Genomic DNA, 18,121 nt, shown 5'->3' on the forward strand with positions numbered 1-18,121 from the left:
TATATTCAATACAAGGTTTACTATCATAGAGACTCAAGTTCAATTTTCACTAGAGATCCTGAACATTTTTCACACGTTCCTCTCGTCTGTTATTTATTTTTCCCTCCTCACCCAAGCAGCATCATCCAGGCCGTCCTCAGTCAGAGTGTTCCTGGTCATGACAGGTCCTACTGCCACAAGCTATCACAGGTCTACTTCTCTCCTCATGCAAGGATCACTTAAGTGATCTGAACGATGCCACGCCCCCTCGCTACAGCGGTGACAGTGACAAATCTGCTCTTCTTACCATCTGATTCCCAGCAGGAGGCCGGGCACGTAGCAGACACACCCACTGGAAATACGTCAGAATAATGAATGAAAGGAAATGATTGACCGATTCGGGCACTGTCAAGAACAGCACACAGCGAGGCTGGACAATTCCAAAGTGTCATCTATGGAGATTACTTCCTGAATTGAGGGGATTTAACCTGACCCTCTGTCTATTTCCAAAATAGCAACCATCTATAATGCACGCACACACACACACACACACACACACACACACACACGCACGCACGCACGCACGCACGCATGCACACGCACACAGTGAAGATTCTATGTCATAAGAATTGAATTTTTTTCTAGATTTGTATAATTGTTTCACGTTTTCAAGAGAGTTTCTCTGTGTAACAACCCTGGCTGTCCTGGAACTCCCTTCGTAGACCAGGCTGGCCTCAAACTCACAAAGACCTGCCTGCCTCTGCCTCCCGAGTGCTGGGATTAAAGGTGTGAACCACAACAACTTGGCTACAATCTTACTTTTACTAATGACAAAAACCTACAAGGATTCACATGTTAGAGTCTGGGAATCTTCTTAAACCATCAGTCCAATTATGAGAACTTTAGATTGTTAAAGTTGATCTACTAAGAGAAAAAAAAAGTCAGAAAATTGTAAAAGCAATCCAAAGTAAAATGAACTACCATTCTAGAAATGGAGAATTTTTCTTTTCCAAGTAAATGGCTATCTTTCTTCACTTGAGGGCTTGATGAAGAAGTTGGCTCCCAGAGTGGACATATTTTGCCAAACAGTAGATTCCCACTCAGCACTCTGTGAGAGGTTTAAACTCAGACCTCTGAGGAAACTGCCCTTAGATGACTCCCATCACAGTCTCTTCAGGTAAAAGCTCCCTGAGGTAAATGGCAGGTCATTCTGACTATGACTTAACTGGGTTCCTTTCCCCCTTCACACACCCGAATTCATGTAAATCCATCCGAGATACAGTATCACCATTTCCTCCTAACCATGTGTAAAAGCCTTCATGACAGAACACTGTGGTTCACGATGTTCCCTTGAAGGGCTTCCACTGATTGGTATTGCAGATGCAGTCATGGTAGCCTTATAACACATTTCCGTTCCTAAAACAGTGCCCACACAGTTGTGTGTTTCCTTTTCATTGTTCCTCAGGACCCTGACAGGGCTGCCCAGGCAAAAATAGAACTCTTCATGGGCTTCAGGAGGAAGCCAGCAAAGCAGGGAACTCACCATCACAGCTGGATTCTTCACAGTAATACAGGGGGTTGTGGCCCGCAGGGCTCCACTAATGCCATGGTAGTACTTGAAACAGATTTTGATCTCCGCTGCAAAGCAATGGGAGAGAAAACAGTGAATCTGCTGAAGAAATGCCACATCCCTCGCAGGCAATCCTTTCTGTGGACAATCCCTTCTTTTTCAACCAGAATCCATTTTTACCAATTCCTGATGAATTCTGCTTATTTGGCTTTTCCCTATTGCCTCATTTTTCACAGGGTCTTAATATGCCAGCTAAGCTAGTCTGAAGCTCAGGATGGCCCTGAACTCTGAGACTTCTTACCTCAAGACTCTCAAGTGCTAGGGTTACAGATGTGCGCCACCATGCCCAGCTTTATCTGCTTTGTGGAAACTTCATAAGAACATCACAAATGTATGTGCATAAACAATATACTGAATATACTCTGTAGAGCAGAGATAAGAATGTGACCAGCTACACCTGCCATGTACTCGCAGTGCCAGGCAGTGCTATGCCGCATGCCTGTGTTGTCGTCTAACCTCGACTCCAGCTGCTCTGGGTGACAGGAGCTGTTCAGATTTTCTGTAAGTCAGCCATGCACTCTGCAGACTTTTAACCTCTTTAATATAAACAGACTGTAGCTACTACTAGAAGTATAAAAAGCAAATCAGTCTAACGAAGTATAGACTGGGTTGACTCTCCAGGAACCCACATAACTTTAAACTTCCAAATGACTTAAATGAACTACTAAAAAGGGACTAAATTTAGGAACGAGATCCATAGAGCTAAGCATATAGAAACTCATATGCCTTATGAATTGGTTCAAATAATTGAACTTGAGTAAAAGCAATGCATACACCAATTACAGCTTTTAGAAAGCAATTAGTTTCCAAAAGCATGAACTGAAAAGTGTTTCCACCTAAAACTAGGGTCACGATAGTTTCTCTGTTCACTGAGGCCTGAATCACCATGACTATTTCCCCCCAGGTGTCCTTCTATAGAGGCAATGGGGTTGGCAGGCCGGACAGGCCCCAGAGGGGCAGATCTGGTCTACAGAGGGAGCTCCTCTCAACCGAGTCACCGGGATTGGCTGTGGAATAATCTTCTTATACACTTTAAAGATTTGTCACTCAAATCAGTTTAATAAAATGCTGATTGGCCAGTAGCCGGGCAGGATGTCAGGTGGGAAAGCCAAACTGAGGATGATGGGAAGAAGGAGGACAGAGTGAGGGAGTCGCCAGCCAGACACAGAGGAAGCAAGATGAGAATGCCGTTTTGAGTAAAGGTGCCAAGCCATGTGGCTAAACATAGATAAGAATTATGAATTAAAGTATAAGATCTAGCTAGTAATAAGCCTGAGCTACCAGCTGAACATTTGTAAGTAGTATTAAACAGTCATTATTTGGGAAGAGGCTGCTGGGTATTTGGGAGTTGCAGGTGGGACAGACACTGCCGCTAACATATGGCGCTCCAATGTGATGCACGTACATCCACATATAGCCTGAAAAAACTTAAAAGGAAGGGTTCTAGATACACAGAAATGGAGCCAAGAGCAGCTTCATAGTTCACATCTCTCATGTGGACCACGATCAAGGGGATGTGGAATGCGAAACATGGCGGAATCCCACCATCTCACGCAAGCTACAATACAGAGTGCACAGCAGACTTAGGACTATTGCTCATACAGACAAAAGGGTCAAAGATTCACAGTAAAAAGATTCAGACAAACAAACAAGAACCTCTAAATGGGTCATAGCGTGTTTAAAAATATACATAGGCTTGAGGGAGACTAAAAAGTGTAGAAACATCAAAGATTTAAGAATAATAAGTAAAGTCCTTAAAAAGGTAATAGAGTAATGAAAACTATGATAAGTCACGTTAAGATGATATCCACAGAGCATCTGGATTCTATATTTTAATGTGTTGTCTTTGTATTTTTGACTATTAATGAATAAATATTAACTACTAAGAGACTTTGAATTATGGAAACTGCTATATTAAACCAACCTATACATTGAAAAGGTATCTTGACTCCAAACTTTAAATCAAAAGATATGTCACTTTGGGGGAGAAGCTGTGTTTTTAGTTCCATGGGAAATGAGAGGCTATGGACTCATTCTGAGTTAAGGAAAATCAAGTTTGATTGAAGAAGACCTCCTGAAATCCTGACTACAAACATGAAAAAATAAACCAAAAGTAACTTACAAGACATGTAACATATATTTTATCTGCTCAAACATAAAACAAAAAATCATCTTTAGCTGGTTTATATGTAATACACAGTTTATGTTTGTATTAATACAGATATGTATGTTACCTTTAAGAGCTTATATATTTTCAGAGCAAGGGGACCAGACACCAATAAAAATGATGGCCAAGATGATCTAGCATCCAGAACAGCTTCAATGCTCCTGATTGAGATGATCAAACCTCACAGAATACTACAGCCAAGACTTAACAATTATCCTAAATTTCCTCAGGGTCCCAAAAAGATTACCAGTGCTCCCAATCAACAGGAAGTAGTCTAGAAAACTATGCCCGCATTCCACCAAAATAGGTTATAGATGTTTGCCTTTGTTTAGGGGGTTGGTTATACATTGTTATTGGTCATAGTCAATTTCTTTCTAAAGAAGAAAGGGGATATGACATAGAAATGATGGGGAAAAGGGTAGATTATTATGATGACAAAGGGGTAGATTATTGAATGTACTTTAATCCAAAAAACAGCTGTTAATCTCAGTTAGTTATAGTTATAGTTTTCTCTAGTTATAAAAGATAAATTAGATACAAAACTTTAGACTGACCAAGATAAGAAAAATAATTAAGCATTTTCTCTAATTTTGCCAAATGCAAATAGATTAATGTTACAGTAATTCTTACTTAATAACTGTTTTTCTTTAATATAATCTTAGTATGTTAAAGTTAAAACCTTCCTTTTTAATTAGACAAAAAGGGGGAAATGCTGTGGAATAATCCTCTTATACACTTTCAAGATTTGTCACTCAAATTGGCTTAATAAAATGCTGATTGGCTGGTAACTGGGCAGGAAGTCAGGTGGGAAAGCCAAACTGAGGATGATGGGAAGGAGGAGGGCAGAGTGAGGGAGTCGCCAGCCAGACAGAGAAAGCAAGATGAGAATGTTGTTTTCAGAGAAGGTACCAAGCCACATGGCTAAACATAGATACAGATTATGGGTTAATTTAAATGTAAGAGCTAGTCAATAATAAGCCTGAGCTACTAGCTGAGTATTTGTAAGTAGTATTTGGGAGTTGCTGGTGGGACAGAAACTTTGCTTACAAGGATTGTTAAAATGGGGCTGTTCCATGTATTTTCCCAAGTACAGTAATTTACCATTGCCTTTCCTAACCATCCCAAACAGCATCCTGGGAAGTATCTGACTTTCTTACTTTAAGAGAATCATACAAGTAAAATTCTCTTCTGAGAATTTATATTGTCACACTCTTCCTGTCAATGACCAAATATTAAACCCAAAAAAGTTCCAAAGTATCAACTCCTTTTATATACATCCATTACCATCCAATAACTCATGATTTAGCACCACCAATCAAAAGATTTTACTATGCATCCAGCAATATATGTGGCCACCACTGTGCCAGAGAGTGCAAGGGACCCCAGGACCATCTTCTGGCCTAGCAGGCATTTTACAGTTTAGTTGCTGAGATGGCAATTCCAGGCATGGCAAATCACAAAAAAAGACTAAAGAGGAAAAGCACCAGGAGGAAGAACACGGGGAGCAGGGAGGAGATTAGGAAGGATGTGGTGGAGTCTCAGGACAAGCAGGTCCAGGGATGAGAGTCAGGACTAATGAGGAACTAGAAGGCAGGAGTGAGTGCCGGGTTTGCGGAACTGCAAGCCTGGCTCTGTGGTTGCTCTGCCTCACTCAGAACACTCCTACAGACGGCTTTCCTGAACCCTAACACAAATCTGGAGACATGTTTGAACTCCACCGATACAAGCAAAGCATATCCCCCTACTTGCTTTCTTCTGTGACAATATTCTGCAAAAGCAAGCCTAAGTCACATGCACAAGGGCGGTCAGAGCAGAGCAAAGCTCAGTGGCCTTTGAGAGGGGTTCAATGGGCATGAGCTCATCTGCACCACATTCTGAGTACTGGAGAGCCGGCATCTGTGTGAATCGGCCAGAGGGAGTACTCATGAATCACACAGTGGCCAGTAAGACCCTTCTTAATAAACATGGTGTGCTTTAGCAAGACATCTTCCCCTTACTCTCAGGTTAGAGGGTGCCACCTGCTCTTGAAGATTTTAGTAACCAGGCAACTGTGGTGGCTTGAAAGAAAATGGCCACAATAACAATAACATTCAGATATGATTCCATACATTCAACACACATGTACGTTACACAATTTTAAGATGGTATCAAGCTCACTGATTACTTACGTTCCATGAAGTAGGGTCCAGGCTCAATTCTCCATACGATCTGTCCCTTTTGGGTTCCAGTCACACCCCTGTTTTTAGAATCCCAGAAGTTGGCTGGAGAATTCTCATCTGGTAAAAAAAAAAAAAAAAAACAAAAAAAAAAAAAAAACCAAGGAAACACGTTTAGCTTAATTACAACCTGCCTTTTCTTAGCTCAAAGATCAACACAAGTTCTAAAGTCAGTAGAAAGAAGATAATAAAGAGGGCGGGCATCAGTGAACATTGTTTCTAATGGCCGCCTCCTGCACACTATCACCCCTGAGTTTCTACATTTGCATCTATTTGAGGAAACTGGAGGTATAACAGGAAAGGTGATGGCACCTTTGGGTCTGGCCAGGGTGCTGCCAAAAGATAATACTGCAATGCACAAAGGGTGGAGCTACTGAAGCGTCAGCACTGAGCTGATCTGTAAGAAGGGGCTGAGGTAAACTTCCGTCTACAAAATCTTTATCAAAAGTAGGAAAAGAACAAAACTGGGAGAATTCAACAGAACTCCAGGTGGGTGAACGAAGGACTGAAGGACATGGAGCTGAGCCGGGCGGCAGCGCAGCTTGGTGGGGGACACTGCTAAGAGGCTCCAGAAAGTCGGCTTGTCTCCCAGGACAAAGGTGGTGAAGCTTGAGCTAATCTAAGAACGGTAAGAGGCAGAACCAAGAGGGGCCCAGAGATCAGGCCAGTGGACAGCATTTCATCGCACCACACAGAACCTGCAACATTCAACTCATATTCTAGAGCAAAAGCCAACACGCTTGTGCTTAGGAGAAGCAGGGATGCTCTGACCGCATCTGGCTCTGCCCTGCCCTGACGACGGCCAGAAAGAGTGACAGGCCACAAGTTGTTCACAGTAGACCAGCTTGAAGCTTTGTGTTATGTCTGAAAATCATATAGTGACACAGGCTTCTCAGTTCACCTTGCACCCGCTATGTTTAAAAACATGAGAATGTACCTCTAAGAGTTGGGGGAAAAGAGACGGAATAAAGTAAAACTTGCAATAAAGATGGGAAGACAGAGAAACGATTGATTAAACAGAGGAATAGTCCTAAGTGGAAAGCAGTCCTCTTCTAAACTTGAAAGAAATAGGAAACTGGCCAGAATGGAGGGCTCAAGAGGACTGCTGTTGGTGTTTATGTGGGGCTAGGGTTCCGGGTTCTAGAAGCCACAACGCTCTGGGTGGGCCGGTCTTGGCATGTCATTTGACTTAATCACATTGTCAGTCAATGATTCTTTAGGATGGAAGGGCAGGAAAGACCACAGTTCCGAGAATCGGAAAGCATGTCCCATCTGGGACCTCACTTGCTCTCCTGGGCAGTCCATCAGCCAACCGACTCCATCACAAGACGTGACCCAGCTGTTTATGTAGCTGGAGCTCAGGCAGTCACTACCCTTGGGTTTAAATGGTGTATATGACGCCTGGGACAGGCTGCTTGCTGCCTGGTCACTCAACTTCTTTGCCAACTTAATTCCAATTTTGTTCAAGGCAACAGTTGTGCCTGGTTAAAAATACTCACATCTTCACCATCCTTTGCAGATAAAGAAAGCTGCCTGTGGCCTAGATCTGGCCAGTAAGATTGAAGCGAGAGCTTATTGGCGGGACCTTCAGGTAAGATTTTTCTGGTTTGGAGTGGGCGGGGAGGGGCTCAGCATCCTTTTGCTTGTTCCTCTACAATTCTCTTTGGTGAGAGCCACATATTAAGGAGGCAGAGCAAGGAACCAGAAACAGTTGTGACAGTTTGGAGAGTTCTGAAACCATCTGTGTTCAGGTTTCCTGCTACCTAGGAACAAGGGAGTTCCTATTTGGCTAAGACACCGTGGTTGTGTCTGTTAACTGCAGATGAACATTATTCCTGATGGGTATATTCGCCGTAAGACCCACTAATGAACTAGACTCATTATTACTGGCATGCCAAGGAATAATGGGCTTGCTTTGATGCTCTAGACTAGACAAGGGTAGTTACTCCACTTTTTTTTTTGAACAAGTTTAGATGGGGAGAGGAATTCCCTCTCTCTCTCTCTCTCTCTCTCTCTCTCTCTCTCTCTCTCTCTCTCTCTCTCTCTCTCTCTCCTTGAGACAGGGTTTCTCTGTGTACCCACTGTGGCTGTCCTGGAACTCATTCTGTAGCCCAGGCTGGCCCCAAACTCACGGAGATCCGCCTGCCTCTGCCTCCCCAGAGCTGGGATTATAGGTGGGTGCCACCACTGCCTGGGGAATTCTCAGATTTTCACGAATCGACTTTAACTCTTTCTCACTTGGAAAACACAGGAGGACAGGGAGGAGCAAGTGTCTGCCTGCTCCAAAAGCTTCTTTAGAGTAAGTAGGAAGCAGCTGAGAGTGGGGGCACATGCCTGCAATCCCAGCTCTGGGGAGGCTGAGGCAGGAGGATTGTAAACGTCACGTTAGCCCTGCTCTCGCACGGCCCTGTCTCAGAAGGACAGCAACAACATAAATGTCAACAGGAGAGTGGCAAAGCACGCCGTAACCCCTAGGACCCCGTGGCCAGCGCCCTTGACCCAGGAAGGGGCAGGGGGAGGGCAGACAGAGCATCAGTCTGGCTAAAAGCAGAGTGGGTGTGAGGATCAGGGTTGCTCCTACTGTAACACGCCCACGAGGAAGTTGTGCTTGTACAAGGGTGTCTGCACTTCTGGTCCCAGTGAGCTTTTCCTTCTCGACCAACCAATGAAACTGAACTAAGTGCACGCTGTGACCCACACACACCGTGATACACACACCGGGACACACACACACACACACACACACACACACACACACACACACTGGGACACACACATACACCCTGTGACACACACACACAGTGACACACATCATGACACACACACACCGTGACACACACACACAGTGACACACTGTGACACATACACTGTGACACACACACTGTGACACACACACTGTGACACACACACACACACACACACACACACACCGGGACACACACACACTGGGACACACACACACACCCTGTGACACACACACACCGTGATACACACACACACACACACACACACACCAGGACACACACACACACCCTGTGACACACACTGTGACACACACACACAGTGACACACATCATGACACACACACACCGTGACACACACACCGTGACACACACACAGTGACACACTGTGACACATACACTGTGACACACACACCATGACACACACACACACACTCACACACACACACCGTGATATACACACAACATGACAGACACACACCATGACACACACTGTGACACAAACACAATATGACACACACACACACACACACACTGTGACACACACACCCTGACACACAATGCCATGACACACACAACACCATGACACACACACACACACACACACACTGGGACATACACACACACTGGGACACACAACACCATGACATACATACACCGTGACACACACACTCTGTGACACACACACCGTGACACACACACTGTGTGACACACACACTGTGTGACACACACACACTGACACACACACACTGTGACACACACCCTGACACACAATGCCATGACACACACAACACCATGACACACACACACACACACTGTGACACACACACACTGTGACACACACACACTGTGACACACACACCATTACACACACACCATGACACACACACACTGACACACACACAGACTGACACACACCCTGACACACAATGCCATGACACACACACCATGACACATACACACCATGACACATACATATACTGTGACACACACACCCTGTGACACATACACACACCCTGTGACACACACACACTGTGACACACACACACACACTGTGACACACACACACACTGTGACACACACACACTGTGACACACACACACACTGTGACACACACACCCTGTGACACACACACACACCCTGTGACACACACACACTGTGACACACACACACACCCTGTGACACACACACACACTGACACACACACACACACACTGTGACACACACACACTGTGACACACACACACTGTGACACACACACACACACACACACACACACACACACACGCACACACGCACACACACTGACAGAGCCGACCCCTAAGGAGAGCGAGGATAGTAATGTAAGAGGGAATTCATCTCAAGGGTTGGGTCTCCAGGACCGGGGAATCCAGAGGCGTTACATCGTCTTTTACATGTCCTCAGACGGGGGCAGGGACGGAGAAGCAGTGTGGGCATCTCTCGACCCAGGCACATTCACTGAGAGGTAGAAACACAGTCTCAGGAGGAGGGAAGGAGGCAGAGTCGACTACGGGCATTCGATTCACCCACCAGGTCAAGGGGACCGGAAGAAATCATATCATCTCTGACTTTAATGGTTCATACTCCATAGAGAAAACAAGTACTTGAGAAATGCATATCATCTGTACGGCTAGGGGGATGTAAATTAAAAGTACATGGAGAGCCCGTCACACCCTATTCAAAAGGACTGTCGCCAGGAAAACAGACGCTGGTGAGGATGTGGGGGAGGGGTGTTGATGGGAACGTAAATACTCACAACCAGTAAGGAAATCCGTATGCAGGGTTCCTAAATATACCATATGATCTAGCTATACTACTTCTGAACATCTACTCACAAGAACCAGGTTTAGCTTACATTAAATATACCCCAGTGCTCATGGTAGCCAAAGTACCAGAGACAAGTTATGGCACTGGCCTAGGTGCCCATCAACAGATGAATGAATAAAAATAACGTGGTAGAGAGGCATCAAGAGTTTTATTAAGCCACAAAGAAGAATGAAATCATGTTGTTTACAGGGAATGGCCTCATGTTTTCTTCTCTTATATGGAGTGTGGGCGGGAAGGAAACAAACAAATACAGGATACTGTTAGGGATGTGGAGAAAAGATCGGACCCTTCAATCCCAGTGCTTAACACCGTATGTGAGCGCTCGGCTCACAAGAATGCACCCTTGCACGTAGGACGAGATACAGAGGAGAAAACTGTCGGTGAAGGGGCTGGTCCTTGGGGTTTTCCCTCACCATAGTTTGTCAAGTAGGAGATATACATGCTGTTCATACTGTGGTTACTGTACTCTGACATTTTCCCTAAAGAAATCACACTTCTCACAATCCATTCCTTCTTATTTTTTCTATTTAACTTATTTTTCAGGGCAGGTGATCTTGAAATCCGGGGCCTCATGCATGCCAGGTAAGCACTGACTCACTGAAATACCCACCCAGACCAAGTCGTTATACCCGACAAAACACAAGCCTTCTGTCATATAAAGATGTCCCCACCCCAAAAGAAGAACAGTAATCAACTATAAAGAATTCTAAATTCTCTACAAGTGCAATATGGAGGGGTTAAAAACCCAGTTTTCCCTATGATCAAGTGAAAAATACCTACTCATTAACGTCCATTACAAATTGTTCTGTTCACAGTTGGCCACTTTCCTTCCCCAGATCTCTTAAAGGCAATTCCAAATCTATCCACCATCCCTGTGTTCTTGTCTAGTTACCCTGTGACGCGTAGCACAGAGCCACGGTTGCCACAGCACCCAATGATGGAAGACAGGAGGCCTGATCACCCTGGACTTTTCAAGATTCTCTCTCTGGATCTTTCTATGTTCACGCATCCTGGTTTCCTTCTTGTTCAGGGTTCCACTCCCCTCACGGACAGTGTTGTTGATCCAATCCTCCCCAGTCCATCACCTTCTCTCACCTTAACCCTTGACCTCTCCCCATAGAGGGGCCTTCCTTCTCCTCATCCTGGACACATGTCCGCTTCCGTGAATCTGCCCTGCTCCTTGCCCTCTCTCTTCCATGTTCCAGTTCTCATCTCCTTCCCATTTGTCCTGCTGCCAGGAATAAAATTCCTGCTTTAGTCTAGGAGTGTATACTGCTTCTCTAGGAAGGAAACTACAGCACAGCCTAAAAAGACAAAGGACTAGAGATTTAATGAATTAACCTACTATGTAACTGTAAAGAATATTTTTAGCTCTATTCTCAAAATACCATGAAAATGCAAAAGCAGACACAGAGATGGGCGTGAAAAATATTTATAAAAGCTTCATTTTTTCCCATATATAAACTTTGGACATACAGAAAACCTACAATAAATTATCTTTTACCATAATGATATGTAGAAAATATGACCAGCCATATTAAATATTTTCAAGTATATTTCAGATTTTGAAATGTTTCTATATCTAATAAATATCTCTAAGATCCACCCCCGCTCCCCTGGGCCAGGTTCAAGAGATATAGTAAAAACAAACAAGCAAAACCTGTTTTGCTATAGTGCTAACCAACTCAGGGGAGTCAAAAATAGACACGAAATTTATGGAGAAAGATTCCCATGATAGTCTGTGTCAGATAAATGAAAAGCCATGTTTACAAATATTCCTTTGCTTCAAAATAATTCTATCTCCCCTCCATAGTTTGGAGGGGGAAATAGGAATATAAACATAAGATGATTTTCAATTTACCCCTTGAACACAAATTGAAAATGACTATGCCTCAATAGTGGGTCACAAAGAACCAGGCTCAGTTGTGGCTGCATTCAGGAATTGGACATTCAATCTAGTTAGAGATCTGAAGACAGCTACAATTTGAATAAAAACTGTTGGTCTGCGTCTGGGCAAGGCACACATCTTCAGCAGAGACTGCAGAGCTCTGCAGAACAGTCATGATTTACAGCACGTGGTAGAGGGTTACTACTGGATTCTCACCCTGACACTGAACACTCTATGATGGAGATCTAAAGCCCGCGGCAGAGGGGAGGGAGTTTTCACCTTTGAGTTTACCGAACAGATCATCAATCTTATCACATCTTTTGAGAAAGCACCAACAAACTTCCTCATGAATTGTAAAATCTGGCATTTTTTTTTTTTTTAAAATCCAGTCTCCCTACGTGCCCAATTTGTTACATCAAAATCTTCTCTGGATGGAAAAACAAAAACAAAAAACCAATATGTCAGGCATGCTAAGAGATCACAGGAGGTCCCAGGCCACCCACTGAAAATCCACCTACTAGGTAAGGATGGCCTTAGAGCTACTTGTGTGGACATTTTAGAGGCCAGAACAATAGTCTGAGAAAAATACACTAGAGATGGTATAAAGGGACAATGGTATATCATAAGACAAAACAGAAACAGAAAGGGAGTGGGGGAGGAGGGAAGAAGGGGCAGGCTAATTAAGAAGGGCCCTTGACAGGACTTGAAGCTCTGGCCTTAGAGACATCTGTGCATTAAAAGGGAATATGGAGGGGCTCTGGGATAAGAGCACTTCTAGAGAACCTGGTTTGGATTCCAAGCACCAACATAACAGTCCACAGCATCTACAACTCCAGTTCAGGGGGTCTAACACCCTCTTCTGATCTTTGCAAGAACCAGGCATGTACATGTTGTACATACCCACATGTAGGTAAAACACCCATATACAGAAGTGAAAATAATTCATTAATAATAATACAACAACAGGACTATGGAAGGATACCTGGTGGACAGCATTGTTTGCTGCTCCGGATGGGAGTCCTGGCATGGTGGAACAGAGTGGAATGCCCCTATAGGCTGCTGATGCCACCTGTCCGGGGAGATGCTTTATTGCTATTTCCTGTACAGGACATCATCCATAAGGGAGAGAGCACACAAAGAAAATAAAATGCTTCGCTAGATCCATGCTGGAAACAGAGCCAAGTCCTGACCACAGGCAACTAGAACATATACCACTCTGGACATTCAGGGCAGAGGCAAGAACTCTGCCAAGTACCTTCCTTTATGAAGTGTGCAATTTAAACTAGCCCATCAAATGATGACTTTGACAAGGGAGGATGTCACTGACAGATCAGTGAGAGGTTACTTCTGGACTCTTTTCAGCAAATGCATCCCAGGAATTTCAGCTGCGGCCGAGGATAGGAGAGAAAGTTAAGCAGGTGAGCAGCAGCTTATATGAGAATCCATTTCAAGCACAGATGTAATGTGGATGTGTTGAAGCTGTGTCTGCTCTGCTCAGCTCAGTTTCTGGAGATACCAAGTTTCCCATGAAGGTTTGAATCACCCTGCAAGACATGGCCACCCATTCCTCTCTAGTTATGGCTCTGGATTCATTTCCCTACCTTCCTTCATGTCCCCAATCCACTGGATATGCTGGCCTCCTGATGTCCTCTAAGGACTGGTCAGGACACACCAGTACACAGGGAGATCACGTGAGAAGTTTCAAACAAAGGCCATTGAAACATCCTAAACATGTGTTTTGTTCTCGTTGTTGTTGTTGTTATTGTTATTAATTTCTGCAGTGCTGGGGATCTAGCCAAAGCTTTTACATGCTAGACAAAGGCTCTACCATGAAGACATATCACTAGTTCCTTCTTAGTAAAGACTTTCAGAATATTTCTAAGAGAAGATTTACAAATTTTTCCAACTGCCTTCCTTTTTATGCAGGACGAATGAGAATTGAATATTTAGTAGCATTCTCGTGGATAGGACTGAACCCATGGCCGTGCACATGCTGGGCAAGAGCTAACCCTGAGCTACAGCTATCCACTTGTCTTTTTACCTTTTGTATTTGGGATAACAGGGTCTCACTGAGTTGTCCAGGCTGACCGCAAATTCACTCTACAGCCTAAGCAGCCTTGGACTTGTAATCCCTCCTTCAGCGTCCCCAAAAGCTGGGATTATAGCTCTGTGACACCAGGCTGGCAAAACTCAAATTCTTTGAAATGTTTCAAGTGCGACAGTGACTAAAGGTTTATGTATGTCAGCCAGGAAACCTGCATTTTACTTGGTTATTGTAAAAAATTATAACAAATAACACTGTGAAAGCAGAGTGGGTTATTTGCAATAGATTGTGTCGTCAGAAGTTTTCCTGTGTCCCGACCAGTCCCACAGCTGCTCAGACCCAAATACACACACAGAGGCTTATATTAATTGTGAACTGTATGGCCATGGCCTATGGCTCAAGCTTCTTGCTAGCTAGATCTAACTAAACTCAGCCCATTTCTGTTAATCTATATGCTGCCACGTGTTCCATGGCTTTACCTGTGTGCCATTACATGCTGCTCCCTGGACAGCAGGATGGCGTCTCCTCCACCTCTGCCTTTCCTCTTCCTATCTATCTGCTTGTATTTCCTGCCTGCTTCTAAGCTGCCTTGCCATAGGCCAATACAGCTTTATTTATCAACCAATCAGAGCAACATATATTCGCAACATACAGAAAGACATCCCACAGCAAGATTTTTTTTCTCATGAAATTAGATACAAAGAACCAGATGTTCTTTGTAAAATTCCTTACCACCCTCAAGAGCAGACTGCTGTCGAGACACACTTCCCTATCATAGAGTGTGGGACTATTTCCAGGTATATCACCTTTGTTCTTTGTATAACAAATGTAAAGTCAAGCTCTTCTGAAAAATCAAGTGTGGCTGGCAGTCAGTGACTTGGTAGACACTTTGTCACAACAGCTAACATTAGGTCCTTCCAGAGGATTCCTTGATAACGATGATTGAAGACCTCAGTCCTAATCTGTGTGCTGAGGTTGACAGGGGAGATAAGAGTTCCTGCTGCTAAAGAGTTTCCACCACAGAGAGTGGAGTAAATGACCTTTTTCTAGCCATCTTACAGATTCAGTAGACTCTCCATAAAATTCCAAGTCGAGAGAGCCAAAATTGGAGGTCTCCATCAGGTCCCACCCTTTGGAACACCTCTGAAGAAGGGTTGGAAGCATGGTAGGAGCCAGAGCAGTTGAGGACACCAGGAGCACACAGCCCACAAAATGAACTCAGCAGGGCTCACAGAGACTGAACCAACAATCACAGAGCCTGTGTGGGTCTGAGATAGGTCCTCTGCATATATGGTTGTTAGCTTGGTATTTTTGTGGGAGTGCTAATAGTGGATGCGGGGTTGTCCCTGACTCTTTTGCCTGCTCTTGGGACCCTTTCCCCCCTACTGTGTTGCCTCACCCAACTCTGATAGGAGGGTTTGAACCTAGTGTTATTGTATCTTGTTATGATGTATTCGATTGATTTCCCTGGGAGGCCTGCTGTTTTCTGAAGGGAAACAGAGGAGGAGGAACAGTGGCTCTGGGGGAGAGGAGAGGGAGGGAAAACTGGGAGGAGAGGAGGAGGAGAAACTGTGGTTGGGATGTATTGTATGAGAGAAAAAAAATTCCAATAGCACACTTCCCAGGACTAGAAAAATCAATGCTAACATTCATAGGGAGGAGGAAAAAAAAAAGATCACAAGCAACCAAAGCAATCCTAAGAAGAAACACCAGCACTAGAGGAATCACAATACTCGATTTTATATGACAGAGTAGACATTGCAGACAGACAGAGTAGATGACCTAGAAATGAACCAATGCAGCTATAGCCACAGCCACTTGGCTCCTGAGAAAAGTATCAGAAATAAACAGGGCAGAAAGAGCCCCCTCAGCAAATGGTGCTGCAACAACTGGACGTCTGCATGTAAGACACTGATGTTAGAACTGTATCTCTCACCCTGTAAAAAACAATCAATTCAAATGGATCAAAATCCTTAATATATGACAAGGAACTCTGGAACTCCTAGGGAGAGACACAGAAAGTATTTCAAGATATAAACCTGGGCCAAAACTTCCACAAAAAGACTCCTATAGGTCAGAAAATAATAGTAAGAATCTATAAATGGGATTTCATGAAGCTGAGAAGCTTCTGCACAGCCACAAATACAGTCAATAGGGTGAGGAGACAGGCTACAGAATGGGGGGGTTCTAGATAGAAGTATTGTCTAGAACATATGAAGAACTCTAAAAAATTAAATACCAAAAAATCATCCAACTCAAAAGTAGGAAAAAATTACAAATATCCCATACATTTTTTGGGGAAAAAAATTACACCGTCTTTAGTATCAGGGAAATGCAAGCCCAAACTACACTGAGCTCTATTTCACCCCAAACATCATGAAAAGCAAATACAACAAATGCTCACAAAGATGTGATGGGGAGGAAGGAGAGGAAATCCTCACCCACTGTAGGTAGAAATGTAAATCTGTCCATCCACTACGATCAGTATGAAAGTTCCTCAGAACCCACAAACAGAGCTACCACGGGGCTCAGCTGTCCCACTTCTGGGCATACACTTGAAGGACTCTAAGTAAACTATAGGGTAGTTGTGCTTTTCGTGCTTATCACTGCACTATTCACAGTACACAGAATCAGCTGGAGTGACCATCACTGAATGGATGGAATAAAAATACAGAATATCCATCATGAAGCTTTAGTCAGCTATGAAGAAAAATAGAATCATACCATTTTCAGTGAAATAGAACTAGAGATGTAAAATCAGTCGGACTCAAAAGGACAAATAATCATGTTTTCATCACATGCAGAGTCTATGGTGTGTGTGTGTGTGTGTGTGTGTGTGTGTGTGTGCGCCTGCCTGTGATAAAAATAGAAGAGGGCCAAAGCAGGAGGAAAAGGAGTCTAAATGAAGAGGGAGGCAGGCACACCGAGGGTAATTTATGAATGAAAATGAAGGGCAACGTGCATTTTCTCTTCTAAGGAGATTCCAACGTTTGGGTGTGGATGTGGAATGTCCTCCATGGACTCACAGATAGGAACAGTTGGCCCAGTAGGTGGCACTGTTTGCAGAGGTTGTGGAACCTTCAGGAAGCAGGGCTGGGAAGAAGTTGGCTGCCAGGGCAAAGCCTGGGAATTAGGGCATAACCATTTGCAGCCGATCTCTCCTCACTTCCTTGTCAGTACCATGTAACAAGCAAGTGCCACGCACTCACGCCGCTATAGACATGAGGCTGTCATGACACCATTCCTTCCCCATCATGATAGACGGAATACCCTGAACTACCACGTTGATGAGAAAAGTACTCACACATTAGACTTAGACAGTATATAATAAATACAATCAACTAAAACATTATAGATCAGTTAAATATACACATGCCTGACACTGTTTAATACATTTGCGCATGCGCACACACACACACACACACACACACACACACACACACACACACACACACACACACAAATGTAAAAGCAGGAGGAAGACAAAGATCATGTAAAGGAAGGAAACAGAGCAGCAGGAGGTAGAAAGGACAAGGGAGAATAATTCAGAGAGTCAATATATGTAAAACATAATGACATACGAGTACATACATCTCATAAGCCATGAT

The 18,121-nt window shown here is 43.9% G+C and overlaps 1 protein-coding gene across 4 annotated transcripts in view; it reads right to left on the bottom strand.

Annotated features, from left to right (window-relative positions):
* Hecw2 (HECT, C2 and WW domain containing E3 ubiquitin protein ligase 2) overlaps window positions 1-18,121 on the bottom strand; it is a 363,598-nt gene that overhangs the window by 125,982 nt on the left and 219,495 nt on the right. For all 4 annotated transcript variants that reach the window (XM_036173112.1, XM_036173110.1, XM_036173111.1 and 1 more), the window contains 2 exons: window positions 5,945-6,052; window positions 1,523-1,617 (listed from right to left, as the gene is read on the bottom strand). In XM_036173112.1, the coding sequence (XP_036029005.1) occupies window positions 1,523-1,617; window positions 5,945-6,052 (203 nt within the window). The remainder of the gene's footprint in view (window positions 1-1,522; window positions 1,618-5,944; window positions 6,053-18,121) is intronic.

This window comes from Onychomys torridus, chromosome 23, assembly GCF_903995425.1.
Source record: "Onychomys torridus chromosome 23, mOncTor1.1, whole genome shotgun sequence".
Lineage (NCBI taxonomy): Eukaryota > Metazoa > Chordata > Mammalia > Rodentia > Cricetidae > Onychomys > Onychomys torridus.